General features: G+C 40.3%; 1 protein-coding gene across 1 annotated transcript in view; it reads left to right on the forward strand.

Moving 5' to 3' along the window:
* Positions 1 to 16695, forward strand: part of DNAJC13 (DnaJ heat shock protein family (Hsp40) member C13) — a 242223-nt gene that overhangs the window by 121232 nt on the left and 104296 nt on the right. The window contains exons 19-32 of the mRNA XM_040433922.1: positions 241 to 336; positions 1667 to 1810; positions 6129 to 6143; positions 8009 to 8091; positions 9010 to 9163; positions 10424 to 10527; positions 10614 to 10773; positions 12666 to 12728; positions 12851 to 12952; positions 13083 to 13187; positions 13366 to 13568; positions 14464 to 14548; positions 14780 to 14934; positions 16123 to 16168. Coding sequence (XP_040289856.1) covers positions 241 to 336; positions 1667 to 1810; positions 6129 to 6143; positions 8009 to 8091; positions 9010 to 9163; positions 10424 to 10527; positions 10614 to 10773; positions 12666 to 12728; positions 12851 to 12952; positions 13083 to 13187; positions 13366 to 13568; positions 14464 to 14548; positions 14780 to 14934; positions 16123 to 16168 — 1515 coding nt within the window. The remainder of the gene's footprint in view (positions 1 to 240; positions 337 to 1666; positions 1811 to 6128; positions 6144 to 8008; positions 8092 to 9009; positions 9164 to 10423; positions 10528 to 10613; positions 10774 to 12665; positions 12729 to 12850; positions 12953 to 13082; positions 13188 to 13365; positions 13569 to 14463; positions 14549 to 14779; positions 14935 to 16122; positions 16169 to 16695) is intronic.

Below are 16695 nucleotides of genomic sequence, written 5' to 3' on the forward strand. Positions count from 1 at the left end.
GTCACAATGCCTATCTTTGTCTGCAAAACGGACAAAAATAGGACATGCTCTATATTTTTTGCGGGGCTAAGGAACGGACATGGTGTGCGGTCCTCATTTTTTGCAGACCCATTAAAATAAACGGGTCCTCGTCCAATCCGCAAAAAAAACGGAATGGACACGGAAACAAAATACGTTCAGGTGCATGTAGCCTTAATGTTGTTCTGATTTATTTATATATATATTTTTTTTATATCCCAGCCCTCAGGTTTGCTGGCATACCTGGATAGTAAGGATCCTGTTCCAGAAAAAGATATTGACCGAATGCACATCAGGGATAATCTGAAAATTGCTTCTGTAAGTTTTGCAAGACTCTTTACATCTGTTCTATCTGTACATTCTGGACACAAGCTAATGCAACACCAAGCATACAGTCAGAGTAGTGTGTATGTACAGCACAGTAAAAGAGTACACTCTCCCATAAACAGCCATAGCAACCTGTTGTTTGAATGCAAGTTTTTTTTTGGGCTTTTTCACATCGTCTTTTTTTCCTCTGTTTACCATATGCGCTGGGTAAGCTCTTGGTGCATCCTTTAAACAGACTGCCATTGAGTGGCATCTGTTCCCTGTATTTGCCCATGTAAAAAAAAAGTATACATTGCAGTACGGTATACGTTTATTTAGTGGATGTTTCTGCATGTATTACTGCAGTCTGTTGTGGTATTCCATGTAAAAAATGGAAACCATGGCAGAGGTCGCCAAAAGGAGACCAAAAGAGCACTCGAGGTCAGTCAATGTATTCGGGGGCCCATTGGTCCATCTAGTGGCTGCAGTGGGATATGGTAAGTGAATACAAATGACACAATGTCAAAAGAGCGTTACCTGTAAACCAGATGTTTGATCAGTTTGTTTCAAAACTAGAGGTTATTGATCACACTTTCACTGAAATTTAGTGCTCATCTTTTCCGAGAATCGAGTGTCTAATAAAAAAAAATGCTCTGAAGCAACACATTTCATAGCTTTCATCTAATCGTTCTAACATAGCTCGTGTCCAAGCCTTTTCTATTTTTGTCATACTATTGAGTGAAAAGCTGCTGGCTGACAGCGTCAATTATTCATAGTATTTTAATCCAAAAATCCTTAAAATAACACTAACAAAAATTTAAAAAGGGCACTTTCTCCTTTTTATCTCCTCCTCTCCGTTGATCCTATTTTGTCTCATTTTAAAATTAAAGCTGAGAAATATATAAAAAAAAATCTTGTGTCCCAGGAGCTCAGCCATGTTCCCCCTCTTCCTCCTCCTCATTGTCCTTTATCGGGTTGTTAGACAACTGCTGGAACAGCAGCCTTACCTCTCAGCCCTGTTTGCTGTAGAACAAAAAGATTAAAAGGCTATGGACACCTTCAGGGTAAATTTTATGATTGCTTTTTTACTCAATTTTTTCAATTGGTCTTTATTAAATGTTCAGCTGTTTTTGAGATAGAAGGGTTAAAAAAAAAAATCAGTCTGTTAGCAGCATATCACTTCTTAGTCCGGTCAGCTGACTTATCATGATCTCTTGACCTCATAAAACACTCATTATAGCTAAACTCTTATCAAAAATAAGGCTTCACGCAAGCCATCAAAGTAGTTTAGCTTTAATACATTGGGAATATATTAATGTTTTTTTATTTCATTATTCAACAGGACCAGTACGGCAAATTTAACAAAGTTCCAGAATGGCAAAGGTTAGCTGGAAAAGCTGCTAAAGAGGTTGAAAAATTTGCCAAGGAAAAAGTTGACTTGGTTTTGGTGCACTGGAGGGATAGGATGGGAATTGCACAGAAAGAGGTAAAAACGCAGTATAATTTTACAGTATAATTAAGATTTTATTTTACCCCTCCCCCATGTTTTCTACTTGCATTTTAATCTGCATACGACACACTAACCTAATTCTAACTACATGTAGTAGAAAGGGCCACTAGTATATTTTAATTCAACTCCACCTAGTTATGGCGGTGAGCAAGCTCAGCATTGATATTTAAAGGGGTTTTCTGGGCTTTTGATATTAAAAGCCCAGAGAACCCCTTTCCCCCTTCATTGATCAGCTGTAATCTGTGGGGAAACATACCTGCAGCTAAAATATTTAGTTCTCCTGCAGCACCACCACAGGAGAGTTTTCAGAAAACAGTTTGCCTTATGGCTGTGCTTCTTTGTACAATCGTAACTGTGAAGGGTCAGGTTTTTTTTTGAGCTTTCCTAATATTTTTTCAGCCATATCATGCCCTGTTGAAGCTGCACAGCTAGATGCATTACACACAGAAGCAGGGGCCGTCTCCATTCTGCCAGTATTGTACTACTGTGTCATTCTTTCCCATACTTCCCACTATGTTTTTGTTTTCTTCTAGGGAGCTCAGAAAGATGATGAGGCAGAAATCACATTTAAGGAGAGTCCAAATTGCCGTTTCATTTTTCGTTCTTCTGATCCGTCAGAAGAACACACAAAAACATAACAAAAAAACTGTGCATCAGTTATGCACATTTGCCATCCATTTGAGCCATTTCTGTCTGAGATCTGTTTTTGCAGATGGAAAAATGGTCCTGCATGCAGTATCTTTTTCCTTCTAGAAAAAACGGATCTGAGACGGAAATGGCTCAAATGGATGCCAACTGTGCATAACTGATGCACAGGAGCTACTCAGCTCTTCAGAAGCAGTGTAGAAGCAGTTGTTTTTTCAGGCTCACAATCTCAGCTTTCTGACACGCCCCCAATTTTCTCTCAGCCATCTCCTGAGTATCTGTTACCTGGGACGGATCTTGCCTGACAACAAGCAGTAGACTGCAACTTAGGCTACTTTCACACCTGCGTTAGGTGCGGATCCGTCTGGTATCTGCACAGACTGACCCGCACCTATAATGCAAACGATTGTATCCGTTCAGAACGGATCCGTTTGCATAATGAAAAACAAAGTCAATGGGGGACGGATCCGTTTTCAATTGCACCATATTGTGTCAGTGAAAACGTTTGGCTCCGCATCGCCAGGCGGACACCAAAACGCAGCAAGCAGCGTTTTGGTGTCCGCATCCAGAGCGGAATGAGGCTGAACGGAGCCAAACTGATGCATTCTGAACGGATCTTTATCCATTCAGAATGCATTGGGGCTGAACTGATCCGTTTTGAACCGTTTGTGAGATCCCTGAAACGGAATTCAAAACGCCAGTGTGAAAGTAGCCTTAGATGGAAGTAAGACCCCAAGTGGCCACGACTTTACAGCTTTTTTCAGGTGGATGCAGGCAAATTTTTTAAATGAAGTGATTTAGAAATTTGCTAGTTACACCATTCTTTATTAAATGAAATTGTGTGAAAGTACAGTGACTCTCGAAGCATTACATAGTGCCATTCAAATAAATGGGTTGTCTTTCTGATACAGGACAGGTCCTCCCAGTAACTGCTCTTCACAATGATCAGAGATGATGATCATGTACAAGACACGCCCTTGAATTTTCCTTAAATTTCTCAGTGCTCTTCTGTAAAAAAGCACCTTGTTTGTAGAGACATTTACATTTTTTATTTAGTCTGTAATTGGGCTGGCAGCTTTCAAATTGTGAATGAATATTCTAGTAATATTAGAAGCTATATACACTTTTGGGGCATTTTTGAATGATTGCATTGTACTCATTTTAAGCAACAAAAAAAACAAAACTGTTTTAGGCCTCTTTCACACGACCGTATGGCTTTTTCAGTGTTTTGCGGTCCGTTTTAAACTGATCCGTTCCGTTTTTTGTTTCCGTTCCGTTTTTCCGTATGGCATAGACAGTATACAGTATTTACATAGAAAAAATTGGGCTGGACATAACATTTTCAATAGATGGTTCCGCAAAAAACGGGACGGATACGGAAGACATACGGATGCATTTCCGTACGTGTTTCGTTTTTTTTGCGGACCCATTGACTTGAATGGAGCCACGGAAGTTGATTTGCGGGCAATAATAGGACATGTTCTATCTTTCAACGGAACGGAAATACGGAAACGGAATGCATACGGAGTACATTCCGTTTTTTTTTTTTTTTTTTCCGGAGCCATTGAAATGAATGGTTCCGTATACGGAACGCAAAAAACGGTCGTGTGAAAGAGGCCTTACTGTGTTTCATCAGGCAGCTCAGCTACTTATCTCTGATCTCTGACCTTTTTATAGATCAATTCTTATCTTGCTGATAAGAATGTGTCTTAAATAAGTGATTATGACCTTTTAGTAATTTAGAGATAAGGTTTATTAAATGGCGAATACAAATTGAAAGTAGGATTCACACAGCTAGACAGCTAACCCTTTGTGATAAAGACAAATTGAAGAAATTACTTTCAACCAAATGGCGCAAATTTTTGAATGAGCTTTATTCATCAAGGAGTTTAGAGTGCCGCATTAATAATTACAGTGGGAAGCTATATAGTTGATGCAGTCATCAAATGATTCCTCTGGTTCATGGTTTACCTAATTATATATCTCTAAATGTGTAATGCAAACTACAAAAATGTGTGGTGAAACTTGTCTAGGCATTGTATTGTTTTGTGTTCTGACCTTATGTTGCTTCACTCTCTAGTAGATATAAAGGGAAAGTTCTCCTTTTAGCATCTTCTCACATAATGCCTGTATTAGACCTAGCGATAGTTGGAGCTCGTTAGCGATGATCTGCCTGTGTGATAATGCTAATGATTACCCGATGAATAGGCAATCACTATTTTTTTAAGCAGGATAAAAAAAAAACATTGTATGCCAGCAGCGGATTGTGCCGTCTAATCACAGTCTGCTGCCGGCAAATAATTATTCTGTATGGGTACAGGAGATGGCGTTAACGATCGCGCTTCCCCATACCCTGGAGGAGATTGCTGCATGTATTAGCAGCGGTCTCTTTCACTGACGAGCAGGTGATTGACGGGAAGGAATGCTTTCTTCCTGACAATCGGCTGCCTTATCTGCTGGTTTAATACCAGCTTAAGACTTGTCAGAAGATGTCATCTATTGGGAAGGCTTTGCTCCGTGACTCTCACCAATAGAAACCCTAATTACAACAATGCAGTGAATGGGAATTTTTAAACTAGAGATACAAAGGTCTTTGAATGTGAAAACGCTGGTTATGGCTTGCATGTGACATGTTGGAAGATTTTAGAGGTAAACTGTCCCTTTAGATGAAGTGTAAAGGGGTTCTCCAGTTCCATAATGAAATTCCGTTATGTTCTCCAGACACTGCATATTTTTGCCACATATACCTGTGTTTAATGTCAGTACTTTACTTCCCCTGTTATCTGCATCACTGCATTCTGGAAGGATGTTTACAAGCAGAACTTTCGGTTTTCCTCTGCCTCCTACTGGTTTGCTAACAAAATCCAGAATGTTTTGCTCTTTAAGGCTTCTCAGGGCTTGCTCCACCTGCTTTCTGTTCCTTCTTCAGTAGTCATGCCCCCCTACACCTCCCCATATTAGGTGGAACAGAAAGCCTTGCATGTAAACATCCTGCCACGATGCAGTGATGCTGACAACGGGGGAAGGGAAGTGTTGACATGCAGTGTTTTGGGTACTCTGGGCAGATACAGTATGAAAGCTTCGTTATGGGACTGGAGAACCCCTTGAAAGCTTGAATGTTGTGTGACTTAGGCTACTTTCACACTAGTGTTTTCAATTCCGCTACTGAGATCCGTCATAGAATCTCAATAGCCGAACAAAACGCTTCCGTTTTGTCCCCATTCATTGTCAATGGTGACAAAACTGAACTGAACGAAACAGAATGCACCAAAATGCATTCCGTTCCGTTTGGTTGCGTTTCCATCGCGGAGACAGAATAACGGGGCAAGCAGTGTTTTTCTGTCCGCAATCTGTCCTGACACACAATGTAAGTTAATGGGGACGGATCAGTTTTCTCGGTCTACGGATTCATTTCAATGGTGTTCATGACGGATCCGTAGACATAATACAACCGGATCCGTTCAAGACAGATGCAGATGGTTGTATTATTGTAACGGAAGCGTTTTTGCAGTTCCATGATGGATCCGCAAAAAACGCTAGTGTGAAAGTAGCCTTATGCACAACATACATGGCTGTTTAGGCTGCTGTCAATACCTGTTTGCGTTCTAAATCTGTATTTCACTTTTTATTTTCTATTCATTCCTAATAGGACAGAAATAATATGGTGAGTTTGTCTTTGTCTTCCCTGTGTTTGTACTGTTTGTCCCTTTGTAGCTCTGTTCTTTGTTTTTCTTATTGGAAATATGAGCAGATGTAATCTGTGTTTACTGTAAGTGGTGAAGGGTATAAAGTGATGTAAGGGTTTCAGATTTCCTACCAGCAACGTCTGAATTCGATGGGACTGTTCTGACGTATAGTTTTGCATGCACTTTTACTAATATTTTTTCACTATTAGTAGTAGTAGTATTATTATTATTACATTATTTGCATGTATTGCATGCACACCATGATTCTTTGTGCGGTCTCTATGCTTGCCTGACTTTATGTCTGCTTGCAATTTTAACTGATTTAAAGGGATTTTTCAGGATCAGAACATCGATGGCTTATCTTTATAATAGGCCTTCAATATCAGATCGGTGGGGGCAGGCCAATCAGCTGATTGAAGTGACCACGGCATTCTAGCCCTTTCATTGCTTACAATGGTCCATCTGCCTGCACGCAGTTTACTTTAGCGGTAACGGTGCAAGGTATTGCAACTTTGTCTTGTTCACTTGAATGGGACGACGCTGCAGTATTCTACATTGCTGTTACTAACTAGACGGTGTCCAGTTACACCCATGTAAACACAAATGAGGCCGCAGTGCTCGCGCTTGTGCCACTGCCCCTTTGAGCAGATCATAGGGATTCTGAGAGCCAGACCCTACCAATCTGATATCTGTGGCCTACTCTGAGCCCTTGGCCATCAGTAATCTGAACCCAGAAAACCCTTTGCTTAAAACCTGTATTATAGTGCCCAATTTCCACAATTACCAGCATTGCATTGCATGAATGCAATGCAGCACAAAGCAGTTGTAATTACAAATATGCATCATAGTTTATTCTGTATGCAAAAGAGAAATAATAGACATGATTGGTAAGGCTCTGTCTCAGATTAAAAGCGGAGCTGCAGTCTATATCAAAAATTAAAAAAAATTATTCTAGTATATGCGTCAGACTTGCAAAATGTAAGCCCCATATAGAAAACAAGCAGTCTAGTGGCTTTTATATGGAATGTATTTCAGATTTCCATATCTGCAAATCTGAAAGGCAATTTCCTTTATGGGCCTTATAGCCACAAGTGAAACAGATATGTGAATGTACTACATATTAATGTAAGAAATCCGCTATTTTTTACGCAGATGTCTTTTAGGAATCTAGATATCTTTTACAAAGGGTTTGTTCACATTTACGTTGGAGGCTCCATTTAGGGCTTCTATTATAGATTCCACCAAAAAGAGTGGACAAAAAGGTCCTGCGTGTAGAACTTTTTTCCACAAAGAAACAAGCACCTGAACGGAGACCAAACAGACCCCATTATAGTCTGTTCGGCACTGTTGGTGTCAGTTATGTGTTGAATTCTAATGGACCAGAGCAACGCAAATAACTAGTGCTGATGTGAACGTGTCATTTCTGGGTAGGTATAATTTAAAGGTATGATACATGTGTATTAAGCAGGTGGGTTTACTTGGGAAATGGTAATCTATGCATAATCTGTTATTTATGAAGACTCTTTAAGGGCTCATTCAGAAGACCAATGTTCACATCCGTTTACTGTCTGAGGGTAGAACAGACTTCAGCAGGACTGAATATTAACCCATTACAGTCCATGGGCCAATTACTCAATGCGATTTTCTGGTTAGTGCAGAGAAAATCACAGTGTATGTTACCATGTGGATGCATGGAAAAGTGGACAGCACACTAACACCATCTTGGTGCACTCCATTTTTAAAAACTTCTCCATGTTGGTTGGCCGGAATGTGGACAAATCATAAATGGCATAAAAAGGCTTGCTATAAACTATTGCATTAAGTATTTGTTTTATATTTTCAGAATATTAACCAAAAACCTGTTATCCTTCGTAAAAGGCGGCAACGGATAAAAATAGAGGCCAACTGGGATCTATTCTACTACAGGTGAAAGAACAAAGTCTTACAAATGTTTGATTTTGCCTATAAATATGTCCCATCACAAAAAAATTGGATGAGTTTTGTGTGTGCATTTTCAAAACTTTCTACATTATTCCAGATTACGCATTTACATTTGAATTTCTTTCATATACCATAGCTAATTTTGGTTAAAACAAAGCACCAACTGTGAGGGAAGCTGGATTTCAGATAAGAACTAGAAAGCTACAGTACATAGGAGAGTCCATAGTAAATCTAACTGCTGCGGACACAACTAATGTATCTGTATACAGCCTCAAGTGTACCAGTCTAATTTCCATAAAACCACAAGTGCTGCATGATACATTTTTCAGTCCAGTGGGAGGAGACATGGGCAGCCAAAACTGATGTGCTGGTACTTCTCAATTGAAAACGTATTGCATAGATTGTGAAAGACATAAATAAAAACAAGAAGAATTTTTTTTTTTAACCCCTATACAAACTCATTACACAATCTAGGAAACAGAGAAGCTGGTAGAAACATTTGGTTTGGTCGTTAGGACTTGAAGGGTACACTGGGAAAGTTTTTAAATGTTCGACATAGAAGGGATAGTTGGGAGCACAGGCATTTCTCTTATCCTCTCTTTTGAAAGTTCTCCATCATCGACAGATGTTCAGGGGATAGGGGGTGATAAGGACTAGGTCTACAAAGGTTGTTTTGATTGCAGACGAGGTGGTGATACTGTATCAATCGATACTGTAGTCAATTTTGATGTAATGATCGCTAACAAAAAAATATTAACTCATACTCCTGTTTAGTCTAGGAATTTGAATTGCAGAATTAGACATGATATCAAACTCAGCCACAAATCAAAAATGCAAGAATAGTTGACTACAGATTGTTCCCTACAATAATAATTCATGCGTGAATTGCTTGTATTTTTGAAGATTTCACCAGGATCATGCTCGATCAAACTTGATCTGGAACTTTAAAACGAGGGAGGAGTTAAGAGACACGCTGGAAGCTGAAATGAGAGCATTTAATGTAGATCGGGAACTGGGAAGCTCAACAGTGATATCATGGAATTATCAGGAGTTTGAGGTATCACTGCAACCCTCCTAGGGTCTTCTTCCAAGAAATGTATCAGAAATGTATCCTTTCTGATATACTGCAAAAGATATTTGCCATAGACTTCCATTAAACAAAAACATATGCACTGTATCCCTGTCACTGGAGTCCAGTTGCTTGCTGGATTAAATGTTAGATACAAACTCTTCACTTTAAGGCCTCTTTCAGACGGGCGTTGCGGGAAAATGTGCGGGTGCGTTACGGGAACACCCGCGATTTTTCCGCGCGAGTGCAAAACATTGTAATGCGTTTTGCACGCGTGAGAAAAATCACGCAAGTTTGGTACCCAAACCCGAACTTCTGGGATCGGTGTTCTGTAGATTGTATTATTTTCCCTTATAACATGGTTATAAGGGAAAATAATAGCATTCTGAATACAGAATGCATAGTAAAATAGCGCTGGAGGGGTTAAAATAAAATAAAAAAAAATTTAACTCACCTTAATCCACTTGCTCGCGCAGCCCGGCATCTCCTTCTGTCTCCTTTGCTGAACAGGACCTGTGGTGACGTCACATGATCCATCACATGATCCATCACATGATCCATCACATGATCCATCACATGATCCATCACATTGGTAAAAGATCATGTGATGACCGGAGTGACGTCACCACAGGTCCTGTTCAGCAAAGGAGACAGAAGGAGATGTCGGGCTGCGTGAGCAAGTGGATTAAGGTGAGTTAAATTATTATTTTTTTTTAATTAACCCCTCCAGCGCTATTTTACTATGCATTCTGTATTCAGAATGATATTATTTTCCCTTATAACCATGTTATAAGGGAAAATAATAATGATCGGGTCTCCATCCCGATAGTCTCCTAGCAACCGTGCGTGAAAATCGCACCGCATCCGCACTTGCTTGCGGATGCTTGCGGTTTTCACGCAACCCCATTTACTTCTATGGGGCCTGCGTTGCGTGAAAAACGCAGAATATAGAGCATGCTGCGATTTTCACGCAACGCACAAGTGATGCTTGAAAATCACCGCTCATGTGAACAGCCCCATAGAAATGAATGGGTCGGTATTCAGTGCGGGTGCAATGCGTTCACCTCACGCATCCCATCCGCGCGGAATACTCGCCCGTGTGAAAGGGGCCTAAGAGGGAAGTACAATTTATATGTGTTGCATATAGAGATCAGTGTGCACTAAAGTCTGCAGAGCATCAGAAGTTGTATTCTCTGTCTTCTTGTGTGGAATTGCATACCGTATATTCTGCCTTTTTTGTTTTTCAAGGTAAAATATGAATGTCTGGCTGATGAGATAAAAATAGGAGACTACTACCTACGATTGCTGTTGGAGGAGGATGATAATGAGGATAACAGTGTTATAAAACAATCGTAAGGACCCATTTCTTTTGACGTTTTGTTTGGATTTAGGTTACTTCAGTCATCAAGATCATTTCCTTATGTTTTTTATTGTATAGGTATGATTTCTTCAATGAACTTTACCATCGATTCCTCCTCACTCCAAAAGTGAACATGAAGTGCTTATGTTTACAAGCCCTGGCAATTGTGTATGGCAGGTGCCATGAAGAAATAGGGCCATTCACAGATACAAAGTACATTATTGGAATGCTTGAGAGGGTATCTTATTTAAATGTACTATATGCAATAGATCCGATAAGAATAACTGGAGTATTACCATGCTGTCCACCAAAATTTTTAAAAATGTTGATTTGTAAATTTTTTTTAAATTTCAGATGTAGTAGAGTTAACACACATGCTTTATGAGGCGTGTTATCTAAACTAAATGCGTTAAGCAAACACCTTCAATTGCTTTTTAACGTTGTTTGTTTCAAGATAACTAGAAGTTTGAGTTAAGAGTTTGTGTGTTAACCCTGCTACATCTGTATTATTAAAGGGGTTGAGTTAAGTTTTCAGGTTATCCTTTATCCCCATAATTGGGGATAACTATCTGATCGCTGGGTCCATCTGCTGAGACGCTCCACTGAACCCAAGAACATGGGTCCCATTCCCCCATTCTGATGAAGTGGCAGGCTACACACGTGCCCAGCCACTCCATTATTTCTCTATGGCAATGGCAGAAATCTGTTATTATGGCAGTTCAATGCAAAATTAATGGAGCAGCAGGGCACATACTCACCCTGCCACTCCATCAGGATAGGGGAACAGGACCCCCGTTCTCAGGATCAGTGAATGTCCCAGCGGTAGGACCCCCAGCTAACACCTATCCTGTGGATAGATAATAAGACTACATTCACATGATAGTGAAACACAGAACTTTTTTTTATGGCTGTCACACGTTTGTTTTAAGAACAGTGGTAGTCTGTGAGGTTATTCAGATGCCAGTTTCTTTTCTTTTTTTATGTAAAAAAATGGAACATGTTCTATTCTGTTTTCAGGAGGTCGTATGACCAGACACGCCACCTCCAAGTGATGTCTCCTCCATTCAAATACACTGGACCTGCCATTTGCACTTTCTCTGTTGGGTGTTATTGCAGGTCCAGTGTGTCAGAATGGAAGAAGCTGAGTGATGTCTGGTCACATGACCCTCTATCAGCGGCTATCTTATGGACAGGACCTTTATGCGGATAATACAGAAGATTTGCCTAACAGGAAATATAGTAAATGGCAGAGAATATGATCATCTTACATACACATTGGTCAACAGGAGCAAGAAACTGGCTTGGATACATTCCCAGTAGAACACTTTACAAGATTGATACAACATGCAATTAATTTAAAGGGGATGTGCCAGGGATGTGCTGATCGCTGGAGGTTGAATCCCTGGAACCTCTACTCATCACAACAGTGGGGGTCCCATTCCCCTGTTCTGATGCAGCAGCAAGTCACTCATGCGTGACTTTATTCTCTATGAGAGCACTGACAGCTGAATACAGTGCTCTGCTGTCTCCAGGATAGGGGATAACTAGATATCTTGGCTAGTTATGCCCTATCCATAGGATAGGGGATAACTTATAAAAACCTGGCACAACCCCTTTAAATATATAGCATGGGTAAAGTCTGGAGGTTCAGTTCTTTGGAGCCCAGAATTTTCCCTTGCCAGGATTTCTGGAATCATAGAGCGGAACCCTGGACTAATGCCTAAATGTGCATTCACACAACCGTAAGTGTTTTGCGGTCCGCAAATTGTGGATCTGCAAAACACAGATACCGGCTGTGTGAGTTCCGCATTTTGTGGATCGCACATGGCCGGCGCTATATAGAGAATGCCTATTCTTGTCTGCAACCGCGGACAAGAATAGGACATGCTCCATATTTTTTTGCAAGGCTGCGGAATGGAACAACGGATGCGGACAGCACACGGTGTGCTGTCCGCATCTTTTGCGGCCCCATTGAAATGAATGGGTCCGCACCCATTCTGCTAAATTGCGGAACGGATGCAGATCCATTTATACGGTCATGTGAATGCACCCTAAGGAGTGCAGACTCTATGTTAGCAGTCTTTTCACTGGGGTTTGATTTATTTATTTATTTATTTTGCTTGTTTTCAGTGCACTGACAGACTGGAAAGGGACAGGCTCATCTTATTTTTAAACAAGCTGATTCTTAATAAGGTAGGAGCAATTTGTCTGCCTTCTCAGTAACTTCCACAGCCTGGCAATTTATAATCCCACCATTGAGTAAATTACAATTGGTAATACATGGTTTGCAAATGATTTCTGAATTATTATTCTAGAAAAATGTGAAAGATGTAATGGACTCCAATGGAGTTAGGATCCTGGTTGATCTTCTTACCTTAGCGCATCTTCACACTAGCAGAGCCACGGTTCCACTTCAGGTAAGTTACACATCATTAAGAAGATTGGATAGATATATAAAATTTTATATTTTTTTTGAAGAAAGGATTGCATAGCAATGTTAAGTAAGATATGAAAGTCAGATAATTGTGTCTTGTATTACTTTACTAGAGTAATGTTATTGAAGCATCTCCTGATATGAAGAGGGAGAGTGAGAAGGAATGGTATTTTGGCAATGCTGACAAGGAAAGGAGTGGTCCGTACAGCTTTGTGGAGGTAGGTGTGCACCTGTTCTATAAGTTTAATAACATTTCTCTTTATTTTCTTTCAGCTAAAACTGTCCATGACTCTAAATGCTTAGTAACTAATTGTGCCTAGCCTCCCTCTTGCGTAATCTTTCATAGACTACACTCTGGTATTTGATCAAATCTGAATGCTACTGTTATTTTGGCAGATGCAAGAATTCTGGGCCAAAGGAGTGTTAAGCCCCAAAACTCGCTGCTGGGCCCAGGGTATGGATGGTTGGCGCCCTCTGCAGGTCATCCCACAACTAAAATGGTGTCTGCTAGCAAGTGGACAAGCTGTCCTGAATGAAACTGATTTGGCCACTCTTATCTTAAATATGCTTATAACCATGTGTGGGTACTTTCCCAGCAGGTAAGTCACTTTTTTATATTTGCATTCATTTTTTCCAATTCCTCTAAAATACAACTTGTAGTATAGTATTCATAGTGGAAGTGTGATAACATGAACTTCTCTCCTACAGGTTTTTGTTGCTTAATTTGTTTCTTTGATAAGGATCTGGATATCTTTCTTGAAATACATTTATATTTTATCTGTCCTACATTTATTGAGGTGGATAATTGACACGATGATTTCTGTTGTGTTGGAGCAAGTCTTTCTTTACTCCTGCTCCTGCTTGGCATTATCCCCAAAGCAAAGACATTTCAAGTGTTCCTGTGATTGATCCTCCGCAATATTCAAGGCGACCCAATACCCACCCCCCCATTGCTGATTGCTGAAGGGAAAAATATGGGACCTCATTGGCTCATGCTGTATGTCGTACAGCTCCAGTGCTAGAGCTGTACAATACAGGATTTTAACAAAACTGCTTGGTCAAATAAAGAAAGTGACCTAGCGTTTTGCTAAGGGTCTTGTCACTAGTTTATTTGGGCTATTTTCACGTATGTGCTAAGAGAATCTGGCAGGCTGTTCTGGCAGAAGAACAACCTGCTCTAGTTCATTGTATCTGGCATAGCTGGTTATGGCCGGTGCACTGCCATTCACAGTTGACTATAATGAGATCAGGCGGGGACCCAGCCAGTCTCCAGCATGAGGGCTTGCACTAGTTTTTGTCCGGCCAAATCCTGCCACTCACCTTGGAACCCAGCCAGACCTCCTCAGGGTCCCATTACAGTCACTGTGCTCTGGCAGTGAATGGTAATATCTGACTATCGGAGTAAGCCATTGTACCTATAAAACATTGTATAGTGCTGCATAATTAGTTGTAGTAATACATGATTAATGTGTTGTTGATTTATTTGTTCTTAAGGGACCAAGACAATGCCATTATCAGACCACTGCCTAAAATAAAGAGATTGGTGTCAGATAACACTTGCCTTCCTCACATCACACAGGTCAGTAACACTTCATTATTTGATGACCAGACTTGTTTTGCTGAATTCACCCCATCTTCCTCTTTCCTTCATTACTCAAAACATGAAATGCTAAACATGAAAAAAAAGGTTTAGAAATAATCACCGGCTCTAAACATTTTTTTTCTTAGTCCATTGAAACTTTTCCTCTCCGCATCTGCTGTGAGTTATTTGCTTTAGCTGAAGCAGTTGTGTTTCCATTTCATTCCCCAGCTTTTGCTGACGTTTGACCCCATCCTGGTAGAGAAGGTTTCCATATTGCTCTATCACATCATGCAAGACAACCCACAGCTGCCTCGTTTCTATCTCACTGGAGTATTCTTCTTTATAATGATGTATACTGGGTCCAACGTGCTTCCCATAGCCAGGTAAGAAGTTAATGAAGAGAGGATACATCAACAGCAGTTTCTTCCTTATGATTATGCCCAGGGTCTTTGTATTGAAAATTCACAGTTGTGATTGAAATGGTTGCCTGGCCCTGAAAAAAACAAAAACTGGTTGATGCCAGGCATGGCATGTAAGTAAAAAGAAAACACTCGCCTGCTCGTGTCATCCTGGTTCCTGTGAGTCTCCGGTCCTGCCACTTCTGGTTTGAATTGTGACATGCCTACTTCCCACAAGTCACCACTGCCACCCAGTCAATGGCCTCAGTGGTCACATGTCATGCCTGCGAACATCACCACTAAGTCCACTGATTGGCTGGCTGTGGTGATGTGTGGGGAGTCGGCTCGTCACACTTCCAGCCAGGCAGGGACCAGAAGCAGCGGGGACAATTAGAGCAGGTGTTTTTTTTTTTTGCTTGTTTTTTTTTGTTATTTTTATACTCTCACATCGTACCAATTCTTCATCAGGGTTCAGACAACCACTTTAATCTTTAATTTAGCTGTATGTCTATTTTCTTTATTTTTCTATATAATTTTTTTTACTATTAGGCAATTCACCTCATCAGTTATGTCCCTTTACATTGCCTGATTTTTGGCAGATTATTGCTAACAAGCATTGTATAGTCGCTTCGTTCAAAACTTCGAAATAATACTGAAGTTATCGACTTCGTGGATAACTAACTTCGGCTCATCGGAGCCCATACATTCTAATATCGTACGGAGATTAATCTCCATACAGTAGTACGAAGCGACTTCGGGTGAAGCATCCGAAGTTCACTTCGCTTAACACTAGTGCTGACACCTAAGTCATCTTTTGCCGACAACAGATCATCCTGTCTTAACAAAATTCTGCTGCCAGCAAACAATGCTTCTGTATGCGGGTGCATTAGCGATTGCTCCTTCCTATTCTGTGGAGGAAATCATGCAGCGGTCTCCTCCACTGATGAGCAGACAATTATCAGGAAGGAACACTTCCTTCCCGACAATCGCTTGCTACATCAGGCCATGTAAAGTTAGCTAGTATTTAGTTGTTAGAAAAAAAAAGTATTGGGAAGGTAACCATTCTTTTCAGGATCTGCTATCAATAATATATCTTTATATGTATTTAAAGCCACAGTATGCAAAGCAGTATATAATTGTAAAATATGCCTTTTCATTTCCTTTTATTCTTAGATTTCTCAAGTACACTCATACTAAACAGGCTTTCAGATCAGAAGAGGTATGCACGCTGTTTGGAAATACTCAACACCGTAGTTAAACACACACAAGATATGCTAAAGAAACTGTTCTCATACCGTAGTAGTGTTTACTGAGCCTCTTGTTATCTGCTGTACATGGTTTTAGCCTCAAGTGGATATTTTAACCAGGTTTTATTACAATAAGGGTGGTTTCATATACAGTCTTAGTTTTGTTGTTTTTTAGCAAAATCCATAAGTAGATCCAGCAAAATCTACTTCTGGATGGAGGATGGTTAGAGAACTAGAACTCGATTGTTTATATTTCCCTTTCTTGTTAAATCTCCCACTTCTGGCGTGTGAAAATTGCCACAAAGACTGCAGCGTTTCTCTGAAAAGCATTGAATGTGAAACCACCTTAAGGCCAGTTTCATCCGAGCGTATTTACACTGCTCCTCTGAACTGAACTCACAGCATCATAACGACTTGCTGTGAGTTTTTGCCTGACTGCAGGTCTCCTGTACTGTACTCACATAATGCCATGAGTACAGTACAGTAGACCTTTTTTTTA

Source organism: Bufo bufo, chromosome 5 (assembly GCF_905171765.1).
Source record: "Bufo bufo chromosome 5, aBufBuf1.1, whole genome shotgun sequence".
Lineage (NCBI taxonomy): Eukaryota > Metazoa > Chordata > Amphibia > Anura > Bufonidae > Bufo > Bufo bufo.